The 17,163-nt window shown below is 36.2% G+C and overlaps 1 protein-coding gene across 1 annotated transcript; it reads left to right on the forward strand.

Moving 5' to 3' along the window:
- Positions 1 to 1,421: 1,421 nt before the first annotated feature.
- LOC133631880 (gastrula zinc finger protein XlCGF57.1-like) lies at positions 1,422 to 14,523 on the forward strand. Its single transcript, XM_062024052.1, has 2 exons — positions 1,422 to 1,922; positions 13,112 to 14,523. The coding sequence occupies exons 1-2, from the start codon at positions 1,745 to 1,747 to the stop codon at positions 14,281 to 14,283; spliced, it is 1,350 nt and encodes a 449-aa protein (XP_061880036.1). The 5' UTR covers positions 1,422 to 1,744; the 3' UTR covers positions 14,284 to 14,523.
- The last annotated feature ends 2,640 nt before the right edge of the window (positions 14,524 to 17,163 follow it).

The following is a 17,163-nucleotide window of genomic DNA, read 5'->3' on the forward strand; positions in this document are numbered from 1 at the left end:
ATCTAACATAATAGTGTGAGAGTCCAGTCCATAGTGGATCTAACATACCGGTAATAGGGAGAGTCCAGTCCATAGTGGATCTAACATAATAATGTGAGAGTCCAGTCCATAGTGGATCTAACATAATAGTGAGAGTCCAGTCCATAGTGGATCTAACATAATAGTGTGAGAGTCCAGTCCATAGTGGATCTAACATAATAGGGAGAGTCCAGTCCATAGTGGATCTAACATAATAATGTGAGAGTCCAGTCCATAGTGGATCTAACATAATAGTGTGAGAGTCCCGTCCATAGTGGATCTAACATAATAGTGAGAGTCCAGTCCATAGTGGATCTAGTTAATAGTGTGAGAGTCCAGTCCATAGTGGATCTAACATAATAGTGAGAGTCCAGTCCATAGTGGATCTAGTTAGTGTGAGAGTCCAGTCCATAGTGGATCTAACATAATAGTGAGAGTCCAGTCCATAGTGGATCTAGTTAGTGTGAGAGTCCAGTCCATAGTGGATCTAACATAATAGTGAGAGTCCAGTCCATAGTGGATCTAGTTAGTGTGAGAGTCCAGTCCATAGTGGATCTAACATAATAGTGAGAGTCCAGTCCATAGTGGATCTAGTTAGTGTGAGAGTCCAGTCCATAGTGGATCTAACATAATAGTGAGAGTCCAGTCCATAGTGGATCTAGTTAGTGTGAGAGTCCAGTCCATAGTGGGGCCCCCAGGAGATCATCTTGAGTGGAGACAAGTCAGCAGTGCAGAGACGTCCCCAACTGAAGACACTTTAGTGGTCCACCCCGGGTCCCGACTTTGAACAGCTAGCACCTCATCTGTGGTCACCTAACAACCTCTCTTCCACGCAGGAGAGGTTATTCTCACGTTGTTTCCACAAAGTGCTTAATTACACACTGTGCAAGTACTGTTTGAAAGCGCTCATTCACACTTGAGGGAGAAATCTTTCCCCAACAGAACAGAAACATGCAGAGATGTGTCACTGATGGTTCACTCGTTTGTTTTCCGGGAAATAAAACATTGTTCCAACAGTCCGTAAAGGCTGTAAAATTGTAAAAATGAATACAAATAATTGACATAAAACAGACTCTGAGTTGTCCTTTGTTTCAAATTGCCAAAATAAACTGAGACCGATTGATGTTAGCTACTTAATTGTCTGAGACCATTTTGGTTTAGTCAGACGCACTCACGGCGCTTTTATTGTGAAGACCGGAAGTGTCGTGTCGGAGCTCGTAACAACTGTTGTCAGGCGGGCAGGCAAAGTTCGGTTCACGTAAATGAATACATCAATAAAGTCATCAAACGGACTATGAGCTCTCTGCAGCGGTCATCTTTAGTCGTGTTTACAGGCATAGCATGGGGCAGCTATATTTGGGTCCTGTGTGAACTCTGGCCTGACCTAGAAGCGGTAAAAGAGAGCGGAAGTGGATGAGGAGAATTGTTGACGTGAAAGTGATCGGTCTTTGATAGCTGACACCTCAAATATATTCTGTGTGCTGCGACAACAAAAGAAGCTGCTTCGTCATTTTCCGAGTTTGTGACGTCACTGAGTTGCTCAGCAACTCACCGAGCCAACTAAAGACAGTCTTCAATACCGCCGCAAGGTGGCAGCAGTGTGACGTCATCAGTGCTTAAACTGCCGGAAACCAGTCGACGTCGAAGGAGGCGGAAGTTAAAGACAAAAACGCGAGATAAAAAATCACGAGGACTGTGAAGTTTAATCGAGTGAAAAACATCCAAAATGTTGAAAGAGTTGGTGAAGGAGCGACTCATGGCGGCGGCTGATGAAATATTCGCGCTGTTTGAAAGAACCATCGCGTCGTACGAGGAGGAACTTTCTAGAACACGAGAGGAGAAGGAGCGACATCGACAACAACTGGAAGCTGTTTGCAAAAGTCAAATTGTGTTACATATTGAAGGTATGTTTACATATTTAATAACATTCTATGTAATAATCAAATACACGTTCTACATTATTCACATGTGAATAATGCTGTATAATAGACTGTATTTATGTTATTCACATGTGAATAATGCTGTATAATAGACTGTATTTATATTATTCACATGTGAATAATGCTGTAAAATAGACTGTATTTATGTTATTCACATGTGAATAATGCTGTAAAATAGACTGTATTTATATTATTCACATGTGAATAATGCTGTATAATAGACTGTATTTATGTTATTCACATGTGAATAATGCTGTATAATAGACTGTATTTATATTATTCACATGTGAATAATGCTGTATAATAGACGGTATTTATATTATTCACATGTGAATAATGCTGTAAAATAGACTGTATTTATATTATTCACATGTGAATAATGCTGTATAATAGACTATATTTATATTATTCACATGTGAATAATGCTGTATAATAGACTGTATTTATATTATTCACATGTGAATAATGCTGTATAATAGACTGTATTTATATTATTCACATGTGAATAATGCTGTATAATAGACTGTATTTATATTATTCACATGTGAATAATGCTGTATAATAGACTGTATTTATATTATTCACATGTGAATAATGCTGTAAAATAGACTGTATTTATATTATTCACATGTGAATAATGCTGTATAATAGACTGTATTTATATTATTCACATGTGAATAATGCTGTACAATAGACTGTATTTATATTATTCACATGTGAAAAATTCTGTATAATAGACTGTATTTATATTATTCACATGTGAATAATGCTGTATAATAGACTGTATTTATATTATTCACATGTGAATAATGCTGTATAATAGACTGTATTTATATTATTCACATGTGAATAATGCTGTATAATAGCAGTGTTTCCCATACACTGCCAAGATACCTGTGGCTATGGGCGTGGTCACCATGACATCAGCGAGTAATTTGCATAATTTACTACAATGATTTGATTTTCTCTAAAAAGGCTAAAAAAATGTATACTTATTAATTAATAATAACAGTTTTGTTTTAAACGTCCATCCATTTTACAATATAATTACAACACTTTATGTACATATTTATATACAGATTTGAACAATAAGTTATTCACTGAAATATATTTATTAATTGTGGTTCTTACAAAAAATATATCTTATAAAATATAAAAGCTAAAATGTCTCAAAGCTCTGCCCCTTTAATTAGTGCATACTAAATCATTTAACTTTAGCCTACTACTACAACCATATTATTTACCAGCAACATAAAGTGAAACAGAGGGAGAGGTGTCCTGCCACAGTCAGTAACAAATAAACAGAAAACAGTAGTGGTGGTAGATCAGGGGTCACCAACGCGGTGCCCGCGGGCACCAGGTCGCCCGTAAGGACCAGATGAGTCGCCCGCGGGACTGTTCTAAAAAAAAAAAATGTAAAAAATGTAAAATTGTTTTTTTTTTGTTTTTTTTTTAAATTAAATCTACATAGAAAAAACACAAGATACACTTTCAATCAGTGCATCAACCCAAACAACCTCCCCCATGCACACTCATCCACACCCACTCACACAAAAGGGGTTATTTCTTTCTGCTACCAATATTCTGGTTCCCACAACATAGACAACACATCTGCAAGGGACACAGTCCCTGAAGCACACATGATTGTATAGGCTGCTGGTCCACTAACATTTTCATTAATTACTATTTTTTATGTAATTATTTTTATATTGTTTTACTTTTTTTTTTTATCCAAGAAAATGTTTTTTATTTATTTATCTTATTTTATTTTATTTTTAAAAAAAGGGCCTTATCTTCAACAGACCAGGTTGTCAATGAAATTAGATTTGTTTAAAGGGTTTTTTAAACCAGGCCCAGTCCAGATAATGTCCAAGTCGGACTCAGCAACACACACCTTCATTCATGTACACAGAAAAAAATTAGGGAACACAACAGATTGCATATAATTTATAAACAAAATTACATTTCCAAAATAAGCATTTATGTACAGTCCAGATTATGTCCAGGTCACTCAAATTATGGAACACAACAACAGATATCATATCATCTATAAACATAATTATACTTTCAAAATAAGCCTTTGAGGACTTCTCATCTTTTTTTAAAATGTTTTTTGGCATCATTATCGTTTTCAACCATGTAACTTTCTAAAATTAGAAAATACTGAATAAATGTTTTAAAGAAAGTAATACTAAGTGAATATCTGTTTTTGGCCTTAAAAATAAACATTTTACCGAGTACTATAATTAAATTGACTAAATCATGATTGTCAATGAACTCTCCTAAAATAACAGAAACCACATTAAGCTTCATAAACAAACCAATCCTTAAAAACATTTTTTCAACTTCCACCCAAAACAAAGACACAATATGACAATACCAAAACAAATGCAGGGTGGATTCAGGCTCCTGACAACAAAATCGGCAATCATCTGACTCTGTCATATTCCATAATTTTAACATTTTCCCTGTGGGTAAGAAGTTATAAATAATTTTAATTTGAAAAAAAACGATTTTGCACATCGATAGTGGTTTTATAGATTAGTTTGAATATGGCATCCCATGGCAACGGGCAGTCAAAAAAGTCCTCCCATTTTCCATTTGTGTTGTATGAGGCAGCCTTCAAAGATTTCTTTATTAAATAAAAATTATATATTTTTCTATTTATTTTAGTTCCTTTTTGCCAACTAGAATTTCTTATTAGAGGTTTACAAACTAATAATTTAGTAGTTCCATAATTAATTATTTGTTTCCATCTTTTCCCAATTACTCCAGTTAGTTGATAAAATGAAAAGCTTGAGCAAGCATCACCATACATAGCTCTAAATTCATCATACTTCATAATTTTACCATTCTCATTGATAATATCATTGACAAAAATGATTCCTCTTTCAAACATATTTTTCCAAAAGAAAGGCTTTCCATCTATTACAATATTAGAGTTCATCCATATTAACTGCTGCAAAATATCGTCTCTTTTTTCTGGCACATAAAATTGAAAACACCACTGTGAGTGGATTGTTTCCTTTATGAACCCCGCCATGTTTCCCAGCAGACTCTCTGGGAAGGGATCACTTGTAAAAAAGGATACAATTTCTTTTGATACAGTACATGTTTTTTGTCCAACAGGACATTTGTGTACCACTCAATGTTTAAATACATCTTTGGAACAATTGATGCTTTTAAAGGCAGACACATAGCCTCAAGGTTGAGAAGTTTCAGGCCCCCATATTCATACTCTTTGTACAAAACCTTTCTTTTAATCTTTTCTGGTTTGCCGTTCCAGACAAAATCGAAGACCCTCCGCTCATAAATCTTAAAAAAGTTTTGTGATGGAGCTGGTAATGACAAAAACAAATAAATAAATTGAGGAATAATTAACGAGTTGGCAATAGACATTTTACCATACAAGGTTAGGGATTTCCCTTTCCATAATTGCATAATTTTGTCCAGCTTTCTTAGTCGATTATCATAATTTACTGACCCTAGATCTTCCAGATTTTCTGGGACAACAACACCAAGTATGTTAACTGGTCCATCTGTCCACAAAACAGGCACTTTGCATTCCATTCGAAAGGACGTTCCCTTTAGATTTCCGATCCTTAACATTTTACATTTATCATAATTAAGCTTAAGGCCAGATTGCTTTGAAAATATGTCCAAAAGATTAAGAAGGTTCCGCAAACAATGAGGAAAAATCTTATCTTTGTGAATCAGCCTTTTCTGACATGAACTTCATCAAGAACAAACACAGAACACGCCTCACTGATGCACATCTGCAAGACTCACTCAGAGTTGCAGTGTCAAGTTACACACCAGAGTACAACACACTAGTTAACAGCATGCAATGCCAGGCTTCCCACTAACTGACAAAGAAACAGATAACAGATTTGGTGTCCAGTTCAAAGTGTGACATGATTTAAAAATTTGAGAGTTGACTTTTGTATTTTACATGAGTTATTATTTGTACAAACATGGTGCAAAGTAATTCATGATTTGTTAAAAAAATGTTAGTGGCTAGCTAGTTAAAATGGGATATTGTGATTTCACAAGACTGTCTTAGAAGTGATCATTTGAAAATGTTCAATTTGAAAAATGTGCACTTAGAGAAAATATAAAAATAAAGTGTTGCATATTGATAATTATCTGTTTCTATATATATTTATTGTGAGAAATCATTAAGATGATCAGTGTTTCCACAAAGATATATATAATTAATTATTAATAATAACAGAGTTAAAGGTAAATTGAGCAAATTGGCTACTTCTGGCAATTTATTTAAGTGTGTATCTAACTGGTAGCCCTTCGCATTAATCAGTACCCAAGCAGTAGCCCTTGGTTTCAAAAAGGTTGGTGACCCCTGTGGTAGATAGACACAGAGCTTCATCAAACATATGATCCACTGAACAAAGAGCTCCAAAAATCTTGAACTTTAGACTGCCATCAGTTTTACTCCCTACACTTAACCATGTGTTTCCTAGACTTTGCACCCTTTGTTATATACACATGTTGTGTTTCTAATATAAATACATTTAATAAAGTCAAATACAAATAAGGCAACAAGAGAAGTATCCTACACTTCTCTTTTGTAAAGTAAATCTGAACAGCCGATATGGGAATCTACATCTACTATATGATTTGCCTGAGAAGCTGGAGAGGACAAAAAAATATATATATATATATATATTTTTATTTTATTTTTTATTTTATTTTATTTGTGGCGGACGTAATTCTTTCGTGGCGGGCCACCACAAATAAATGAATGTGTGGGAAACCCTGAATAGACTGTATTTATATTATTCACATGTGAATAATGCTGTATAATAGACTGTATTTATATTATTCACATGTGAATAATGCTGTATAATAGACTGTATTTATATTATTCACATGTGAATAATGCTGTATAATAGACTGTATTTATATTATTCACATGTGAATAATGCTGTATAATAGACTGTATTTATATTATTCACATGTGAATAATGCTGTAAAATAGATTGTATTTATATTATTCACATGTGAATAATGCTGTATAATAGACTGTATTTATATTATTCACATGTGAATAATGCTGTAAAATAGACTGTATTTATATTATTCACATGTGAATAATGCTGTATAATAGACTGTATTTATATTATTCACATGTGAATAATGCTGTAAAATAGACTGTATTTATATTATTCACATGTGAATAATGCTGTATAATAGACTGTATTTATATTATTCACATGTGAATAATGCTGTAAAATAGACTGTATTTATATTATTCACATGTGAATAATGCTGTATAATAGACTGTATTTATATTATTCACATGTGAATAATGCTGTATAATAGAATGTATTTATATTATTCACATGTGAATAATGCTGTATAATAGACTGTATTTATATTATTCACATGTGAATAATGCTGTATAATAGACTGTATTTATATTATTCACATGTGAATAATGCTGTATAATAGACTGTATTTATATTATTCACATGTGAATAATGCTGTATAATAGACTGTATTTATATTATTCACATGTGAATAATGCTGTATAATAGACTGTATTTATATTATTCACATGTGAATAATGCTGTAAAATAGACTGTATTTATGTTATTCACATGTGAATAATGCTGTATAATAGACTGTATTTATATTATTCACATGTGAATAATGCTGTATAATAGACTGTATTTATATTATTCACATGTGAATAATGCTGTAAAATAGACTGTATTTATATTATTCACATGTGAATAATGCTGTATAATAGAATGTATTTATATTATTCACATGTGAATAATGCTGTATAATAGACTGTATTTATATTATTCACATGTGAATAATGCTGTATAATAGACTGTATTTATATTATTCACATGTGAATAATGCTGTATAATAGACTGTATTTATATTATTCACATGTGAATAATGCTGTGAAATAGACTGTATTTATATTATTCACATGTGAATAATGCTGTATAATAGACTGTATTTATATTATTCACATGTGAATAATGCTGTATAATAGACTGTATTTATATTATTCACATGTGAATAATGCTGTAAAATAGACTGTATTTATATTATTCACATGTGAATAATGCTGTATAATAGACTGTATTTATATTATTCACATGTGAATAATGCTGTATAATAAGTACTTTCTATTCTATTCTATTCTATTCTATTCTATCTACACGTACACAGTCCTCAGTAAACCAGTGTCGACGAAAATGTTTTTTGATTGATTGATTGAAACTTGTATTAGTAGATTGCACAGTACAGTACATATTCTGTACAATTGACCACTAAATGGTAACACCCCAATAAGTTTTTTAACTTGTGTGAGATTTCGCAAATTTTCAGGATTTATGCAGATCCCAAATACAGATCAGCAGGTACCAGAAGGTAAGAAAAGTTGCTTTTGCATAATATTGCGAAACAAAACGACAGATAATATGTCTTACCTTATACACACAGCATAATAATACTGGTATGTTGAAGCACAGTACAATCCATCAAGCGGTGTGGCTTCATAGCTTACCAAACTCCTACTAAAACATTTTGATATATTTTTGAGAACCGTGTGTAATGTTCTATATTTTCAATAAAACATATAAAATGTTGGTGTTGTTTACTTGAGTCATATTGCAGTCTGGACGTATCTCTTATGTGTGACTGCCATCTACTGGTCACACTTATCATTACACCATGTACCAAATAAAATAGCTTTGGAGTCGGTAAGCAAAAACAGAATTATTCCGTACATTAGGCGCACCGGGCTACAAGGCGCTCTGTTGAGTTTTGAGGGGAAAAAATGATTTTAAGTGCGCCTTATAGTCCGGAAAATACGGTAAATGAAAATTGCGCAACAAATCAAATCTGTTATTGTTTTTTATCGTTTCCGAACGCACCGTTAAACACTTCCGTCTGGTATGCCTCTGAGTATAGAACGATCACTTTGTGCTAAGAGAGCACAGCTTTTAGGTTCAGTGTGCACGACTGAATATCTTAGCTGCTCAGACAGTCATGTGTTTATATACGTTCAGATGGAACTATGTCTTTTATTAATGGGGAAAGACGTTAATGTCTCTTGTTTTCATATTGGCATTCTAGGCCGCGTCAGACAGTCGGTGAGTTTAATAAAGTGCAGTTATCAATCACGGTTTTTCCATCATTTACATTTAAAAGGAATCATCTGATTCAAACCGTTCCAACTTCAATACATTCCAACATCCTGGAAATTCAAACTACCTTTTTCTCCAAGTTCAAAAAAATTCCAGGAATTTCCAGAATTCCTGGGTTTCCAAAACCTCATTTCCCCCGTTTTTTTCTGGCGACTACTCCTTTCGCATTTTTCGACGCATTTCAACAGTCCAAACATTCCTCTTAGTTAGGAAAAAAAACTAAATTGTTTTTTTAACTGGAAAAATTCCCCGGTTTCCCCGAAATTCCAGGAATTCCGTAATACCATTTCTCAATTCAACATGTTACTACTTCAACATTTCTCCACCGATTTGGAAAAATTCCAACACCAACCATTTCAACTCATTCAGAACATTCAAGTTTTTTACCGTTTTCAAAAAATTCCCGTTTTTCCCAAAATTCCCACATTTTTGGGAAATTCCCATTGAAATCAATGAGACAATCTTCAAAGTTCCACAACTCCCACATTTTTCATTTGATTCAAACCGTTCCAACTTCAACACATTCTACCATCCTGGAAATTCAAACTACCTTTTTTCCAAGTTCAAAAAAATTTCAGGAATTTCCAGAATTCCTGGGTTTCCAAAACCTCATTTCCCCCGTTTTTTTCTGGCGACTACTCCTTTCACATTTTTCGACGCATTTCAACAGTCCAAACATTCCTCTTAGTTAGGACAAAAAACGAAATAGTTTTTTTAACTGGAAAAATTCCCCAAAATTCCAGGAATTCCGTAATACCATTTCTCAATTCAACATGTTACTACTTCAACATTTCTCGACCGATTTGGAAAAATTCCAACACCAACCATTTCAACTCATTCAGAACATTCAAGTTTTTTTTTACCATTTTCAAAAAAATTCCAGTTTTTCCCGAAATTCCCACATTTTTGGGAAATTCCCATTGAAATCAATGAGACAATCTTCAAAGTTCCACAACTCCCACATTTTTCATTTGATTCAAACCGTTCCAACTTCAACACATTCTACCATCCTGGAAATTCAAACTACCTTTTTTCCAAGTTCAAAAAAATTTCAGGAAATTCCAGAATTCCTGGGTTTCCAAAACCTAATTTCCCCCCTTTTTTCTGGCGACAACTCCTTTCGCATTTTTCGACGCATTTCAACAGTCCAAACATTCCTCTTAGTTAGGACAAAAAACTAAATTGTTTTTTGAACTGGAAAAATTCCCCGGTTTCCCCGAAATTCCAGGAATTCCGTAATACCATTTCTCAATTCAACATGTTACTACTTCAACATTTCTCGACCGATTTGGAAAAATTCCAACACCAACCATTTCAACTCATTCAGAACATTCAAGTTTTTTTTACCATTTTCAAAAAAATTCCCGTTTTTCCCGAAATTCCCAAATTTTTGGGAAATTCCCATAGAAATCAATGAGACAATCTTCAAAGTTCCACAACTCCCACATTTTTCATTTGATTCAAACCGTTCCAACTTCAACACATTCTACCATCCTGGAAATTAAAACTACCTTTTTTCCAAGTTCAAAAAAATTTCAGGAATTTCCAGAATTCCTGGGTTTCCAAAACCTCATTTCCCCCGTTTTTTTCTGGCGACTACTCCTTTCGCATTTTTCGAGGCATTTCAACAGTCCAAACATTTCTCTTAGTTAGGACAAAAAACTAAATTGTTTTTTGAACTGGAAAAATTCCTCGGTTTCCCCGAAATTCCAGGAATTCCGTAATACCATTTCTCAATTCAACATGTTACTACTTCAACATTTCTCGACCGATTTGGAAAAATTCCAACACCAACCATTTCAACTCATTCAGAACATTCAAGTTTTTTTACCATTTTCAAAAAAATTCCCGTTTTTCCCGAAATTCCCACATTTTTGGGAAATTCCCATAGAAATCAATGAGACAATCTTCAAAGTTCCACAACTCCCACATTTTTCATTTGATTCAAACCGTTCCAACTTCAACACATTCTACCATCCTAGAAATTCAAACTACCTTTTTTCCAAGTTCAAAAAAATTTCAGGAATTTCCAGAATTCCTGTGTTTCCAAAACCTAATTTCCCCCGTTTTTTTCTGGCGACTACTCCTTTCGCATTTTTCGACGCATTTCAACAGTCCAAACATTCCTCTTAGTTAGGACAAAAAACTAAATTGTTTTTTTAACTGGAAAAAGTCCCCGGTTTCCCCGAAATTCCAGGAATTCCGTAATACCATTTCACAATTCAACATGTTACTACTTCAACATTTCTCGACCGATTTGGAAAAATTCCAACACCAACCATTTCAACTCATTCAGAACATTCAAGTTTTTTACCATTTTCAAAAAAATTCCCGTTTTTCCCGAAATTCCCACATTTTTGGGAAATTCCCATTGAAATCAATGAGACAATCTTCAAAGTTCCACAACTCCCACATTTTTCATTTGATTCAAACCGTTCCAACTTCAACACATTCTACCATCCTGGAAATTCAAACTACCTTTTTTCCAAGTTCAATAAATTTTCAGGAATTTCCAGAATTCCTGGGTTTCCAAAACCTCATTTCCCCCGTTTTTTTCTGGCGACTACTCCTTTCGCATTTTTCGACGCATTTCAACAGTCCAAACATTCCTCTTAGTTAGGACAAAAAACTAAATTGTTTTTTGAACTGGAAAAATTCCCCGGTTTCCCCGAAATTCCAGGAATTCCATAATACCATTTCACAATTCAACATGCTACTATTTCAACATTTCTCCACCGATTTGAAAACTTCCAACACCAACCATTTCAACTCATTCAGAACATTCAAGTTTTTTTTTACCATTTTCAAAAAAAATGTAATTTTTCCCGAAATTCCCAAATGTTTTGGAAATTCACATTGAAATCAATGAGACAATCTTCAAAGTTCCACAACTCCCACATTGTTCATCTGATTCAAACCGTTCCAACTTCAAAATATTCAGCCTGTTTGGGAATTGTGTGCTCTACTTCAGTGTTTTTCAACCACCGTAAGATACAGTCTGGTGTGCCGTGGGAGATTATCTAATTTCACCTATTTGGGTTAAACATGTTTTTTGCAAAGCAGTAATTATAGTCTGCAAATGATGTGTTGTTGTTGAGTGTCGGTGCTGTCTAGAGCTCGGCAGAGTAACCGTGTAATACTCTTCCATATCAGTAGGTGGCAGCCGGTAGCTAATTGCTTTGTAGATGTCAGGAACAGCGGGAGGCAGTGTGAAGGTAAAAAGATGTCTAATGCTTAAACCAAAAATAAACAAAAGGTGAGTGCCCCTAAGAAAAGGCATTGAAGCTTAGGGAAGGCTATGCAGAACAAAACTAAAACTGAACTGGCTACAAAGTCAACAAAAACAGAATGCTGGACGACAACAAAGACTTACTGTGGAGCAAAGACAATCAACAATGTCCCCACAAAGAAGGATAAAAACAACTGAAATATTCTTAATTTCTAAAACAAAGTAGATGCGGGAAATATCGCTCAAAAAATCCAGGATTTCAGTTCATCTTCAGCATTGAAGCTTTCACACGCAATTCCTTCAGGAATTGCCCTAATCTAATTATCATTTATGGTTACATCCCCACTCAAATGATGCAACATCAAAAACAAAAAAGATGTGTAAATTGTGTCATAAAACAATTGTTGACTGCGTACGCTCCACACTTATGGGTTGGGGTGGCTCAGGAGGCAGAGCAGCTCATCCAGAAACCAAATGGCTGGCGGTTCCAAGGCAGCTTTCTCCATTCCAGTTGTGTCTTTGAGCGTGACACTTCACCCACCTTGGGGTTTTACTTTAAATGAATGTTTGGTGGAGGTTGGAGAATGTCAGCCATGTTTGTCAGTCTCCCGCAGAGCAGCTGGGGCTACTGGCGGTCTTATAATTAAGTATAATTATGAGAGTCTCACACAAAATAACAAATCCAAAAGAAAAATACATTTTAAATCAATATAAATCCTGTTTGTGTCCTGCAGATGTCCAGCAGCTGATTGGTCGTCGAGAAAAGCGTCCCCCTCAGCTTCTGTCCACTTTGAAGCAGGAGGATCCAGAGCCCCCCTACATTAAAGAGGAAGAGGAGGAACTCAGCATCTCTCAGGAGGGAGAGTGTCGCCTCGGGCCGCGAGAGGCTGATCTCACCAGGTTGCAACTAAGTGGTGTCTCTGTGAAGACTGAAGAGAAACCACCCGAGTCCTCACGGCACCTGCACAGTCCAAGTGAGGAGAACAGAGGGGCGGAGCCTCCGGGCTGCAGCTCATCACAACACATGGCAACAGAAGATGGGGGAGACCAGTATGGCGCTCCACTATCAGATAGTGACGACATAACATCAAACTCTTCTGAGGGGGAAGGCAGGGACGACGCACAAATACCTTTGAAAAACATTTCTCGCGAGAGAAAAAACACAGGAGGAAAACCGTTTAGTTGCTCTGTTCGCGGGAAAGGCTTTCCTGGAAAAGGTGAAATGATGTCGCACATGAGAAAAATCCATGGAGGAAAAAGTTTCTCAGTTTGTGGTGAAAGATTCCCTCACAGGGCAGATCTGGTGTCACATGTGGCGATACACGAGGGCCAAACATCTTACAAATGCTCAGTCTGTGATAAAAGCTTCCCCACGATGTTCCAGATTGGCACACACATGAGAACACACACCGGAGAGAAATATGTTTGTCCAATGTGTGGCAAAGTATTCGCCAGTCCGTACTATTTGAGTTCGCACATGAAAACACACTCTGGAGAGAAACATGTTTGTTCAGCTTGCGGCAAAGTGTTTGCTAATCAGTACTGTCTCAAAACACACGAGAAAACACACTCCGGAGAGAAACATTTTTGTTCGGTTTGTCATAAAACGTTCGCGAGCAGATACTATTTGACGTCGCACATGAGGACACACACTGGAGAGAAGCCTCGTTGTTCACTTTGCGGTAAAATGTTTTCTAATCATTACTGTTTGAATTCGCACATTAGAAAGCACGGCAGGGGGAAACCCTTTTGTTGCTCTGTTTGCGCCGCACACTTTGCGGATCAGTCCAGTTTGATCGCACACATGCAGACTCACGCTCAACAAAAAGCTTTCAGTTGTTCGCATTGTGCTAAAAGTTTTACCCGAGAGCACCGTTTGAAAGTACACATGCTCACTCACACTTGAGAGAGAAACCTTTCTGTCAGGTTCAAACACTGATGACATCTATTAAACAGACAAAGAAGCAAGGAATCAAACAGAGACAGAATTAAATTTGGCTCAATTGAGGACAAACGTCTGGGCTGTACCCTTGTACAGTTTCCCACCACACTCTGACAAAATATTGTACGCCTCCTCTTTTATTTGGACTTTCCCTGATTACATGACAACAGCTGTTTCTAAAGGGACGGGGGTCATAAACAGCCGCCGCCTATGGTCACAAAACAGTTCAAAGAAAAGGTGCTTGGAGGGGAGTCAGGTCCTGCTTCCTTTCCGCTTTGTAGATCTCGGGTCAAAACAAAATCTTCCTGTGGATTACAACACATCAAAGAAACCAACACTTTCATGTCGCTTCCCATCCTACACAGTGGAGTTTTACAAGCCTTTTGCTTGGTAGGATCAAAGACAGCTTTTGTCCTCTCGCCGGGAACTCATGGCAACACAAAGTTTTGTGATAACTTAGATACAATTATTCTGACACTTTCCCCAGCTGTTTTGTTTAGGGGGTTGTGAACCAGGAAGTAATATCCCGTTCAAAAGATCCGTAAAGGCTGCATTTTAAAATCAAATTTAATTGAAATAAAACAGACTGACTTATCTTTAGGTAAATTAGGTGGATTTTTTCCATTTAATTTCACACAAAAACCAAATATAGTGTCTCAAAAACAATATAATAATGTGTAAAAATAATGCTTATATTGAAATCAATCAATCAATCAATGTTTACTTATATAGCCCTAAATCACAAGTGTCTCAAAGGGCTGTGTCAGAATAATTGTATCTAAGTTATCACAAAACTTTGTGTTACATTGAGTTCAGCTCGCCCGGCGAGAGGACAAAAGCTGTCTTTGATCCTACCAAGCAAAAGGCTTGTAAAACTCCACTGTGTAGGATGGGAAGCGACATGAAGGCGTCTGTTTCTTTGATGTATTGTAATCCACAGGAAGATTTTGTCCTGACCCCAGATCTACAAAGCGGAGAGGAAAGAGGGCCTGACTCCCCTCCAGGCACCTTTTCTTTGAACTGTTTTGTGATAAGGGCGACGGCTGTTGACGACCCCCCCTCCCTTAGAAACAGCTGTTGCCATGTAATCAGGGAAAGTGCAAATAAATCTTTCGTCAGAGCGTGGGACGACACTGTGCAAGCGTACAGCGTCTACGCGGTTCTCCTCAATTGAGCTAAATTGAATTCTGTCTCTGTTTAATTCCTTGCTTCTTGTCTTGTTTAATAGATGTCATCAGTGTTTGAACCTGACAGGCTGCACAAGCCACAACGACATCCTCGGCTCAGATCCCACATCAGGGCAAGGAAAAACTGAAAAGAGAAACCGGGTGTGTGTCCGAAAAGGAGCCGGAAGAAGCAAAAGCACAGAATGTCCAAAACTCGGCACTCAAATATAATAGTCTGATTCATTATCAATAACACGAAACATAATGACCTTGTATAACAATATTTGGTTTATAGTTACAGGAGACTTATCATATAGAAGTACATCCCACTCATCATTTCATCAAATATAGTTTGTGAATACATGACACCTTTAAGATATGTTATGTTCCCTTCTTGTTGTACTTACTAAAAACATTTTTTTGGTATTTATTTTTTTTAAATGAATGATGTTTTTGCTTACTATTTGGATTTCCTCGTCCAATTGGTTCCACAAAACTAGCATGCACAAACTTTCAAGAGTTGCTTTAAAATCCAATTTGCCCCTCAATATTATTTTCCATTTCTGTCGTTGAACATTTTGTGGATATTTGGCGGCAGCAGAATATCCATCCATCCATTTTCTACCGCTTGTCCCTTATGGGGTCCAGTTTTAAATATTACTCTTTAAGTTTTGGATTTGACCAGATCCATGAATGTAATTATTTGTGACTTTATAAAGAGCGCATGTGTGTGTAGCCGACATTGTGTGTTGTTATCAGTGCTCTTTTGTAACATGCATAACTTCTGCAAGGTGCTCTTGTGATGATTCTCCAAGTAATAATAATGTTCAATAAAGAGTATGCAAGGCTTTATAGTTCAGGGTGTGTTTGGTTTGACCTAAAATTCCAACTCTTTGCTATTTTTCTTGCTCTCAGATATTTGATGTGAGGTTTCCAGCACCCAAAAATATACCTTTATAGGTTATTTCGATCTCCGTGTCCCATTTGACATTTACGTTCACTTTACGAGTCCCAAACATCACCAATTTGGTTTTTGTTCGAGCTTTTTTGTGAAACCAACCTTTCAATTGGATTGGTCAAGGGCCAGCATAACCAACAATCAAGATAACGTGTACAATGTCAGGGCGACCTATAATGTATTCCGACCTCGCTCAACAAACAAAATAGAAAGGTAAACAGGACAGAAATTCCACTTTCTTTGGTTACTACTTCCGTGAGCTGTTCCAAGTCCTCCTCGAACAAAAGACATTTGTGGAATCTGCAAAAAGCACAAGCTTAAATGTGTTACCTTATTAATGTTATGGATGTGCTGTACATACTAATCAGTAGGGGACCCAATACTGACTCCTGTGGGACACCGCAGGTAATGCATACCTTTTCAGACTTGTCTTGACCTAATTGTACAAACCTGTTGATTTTTTTTTACACAAATGGAAAACATTTATGTGTCTTAGCATAAAACTGCAGTATTACTGTGAAAAGTTTGTGCCTTATTGAACCGCTCGAGCCCGCCCACATCCATCCATCCATCTTCTGCTTCTCCAAGGTCCGGTTCCGGGTGCAGCAGCCTAAGCAGAGAAGCCCAGACGTCCCTCTTGACAGCCACTTGGTCCAGCTCCTCCTGGGGGTACCCGAGGCGTTCCCAGGTCAGCCGGGAGACATAGTCTCCCCAACATGT

Source organism: Entelurus aequoreus, linkage group LG17 (genome assembly GCF_033978785.1).
Source record: "Entelurus aequoreus isolate RoL-2023_Sb linkage group LG17, RoL_Eaeq_v1.1, whole genome shotgun sequence".
Lineage (NCBI taxonomy): Eukaryota > Metazoa > Chordata > Actinopteri > Syngnathiformes > Syngnathidae > Entelurus > Entelurus aequoreus.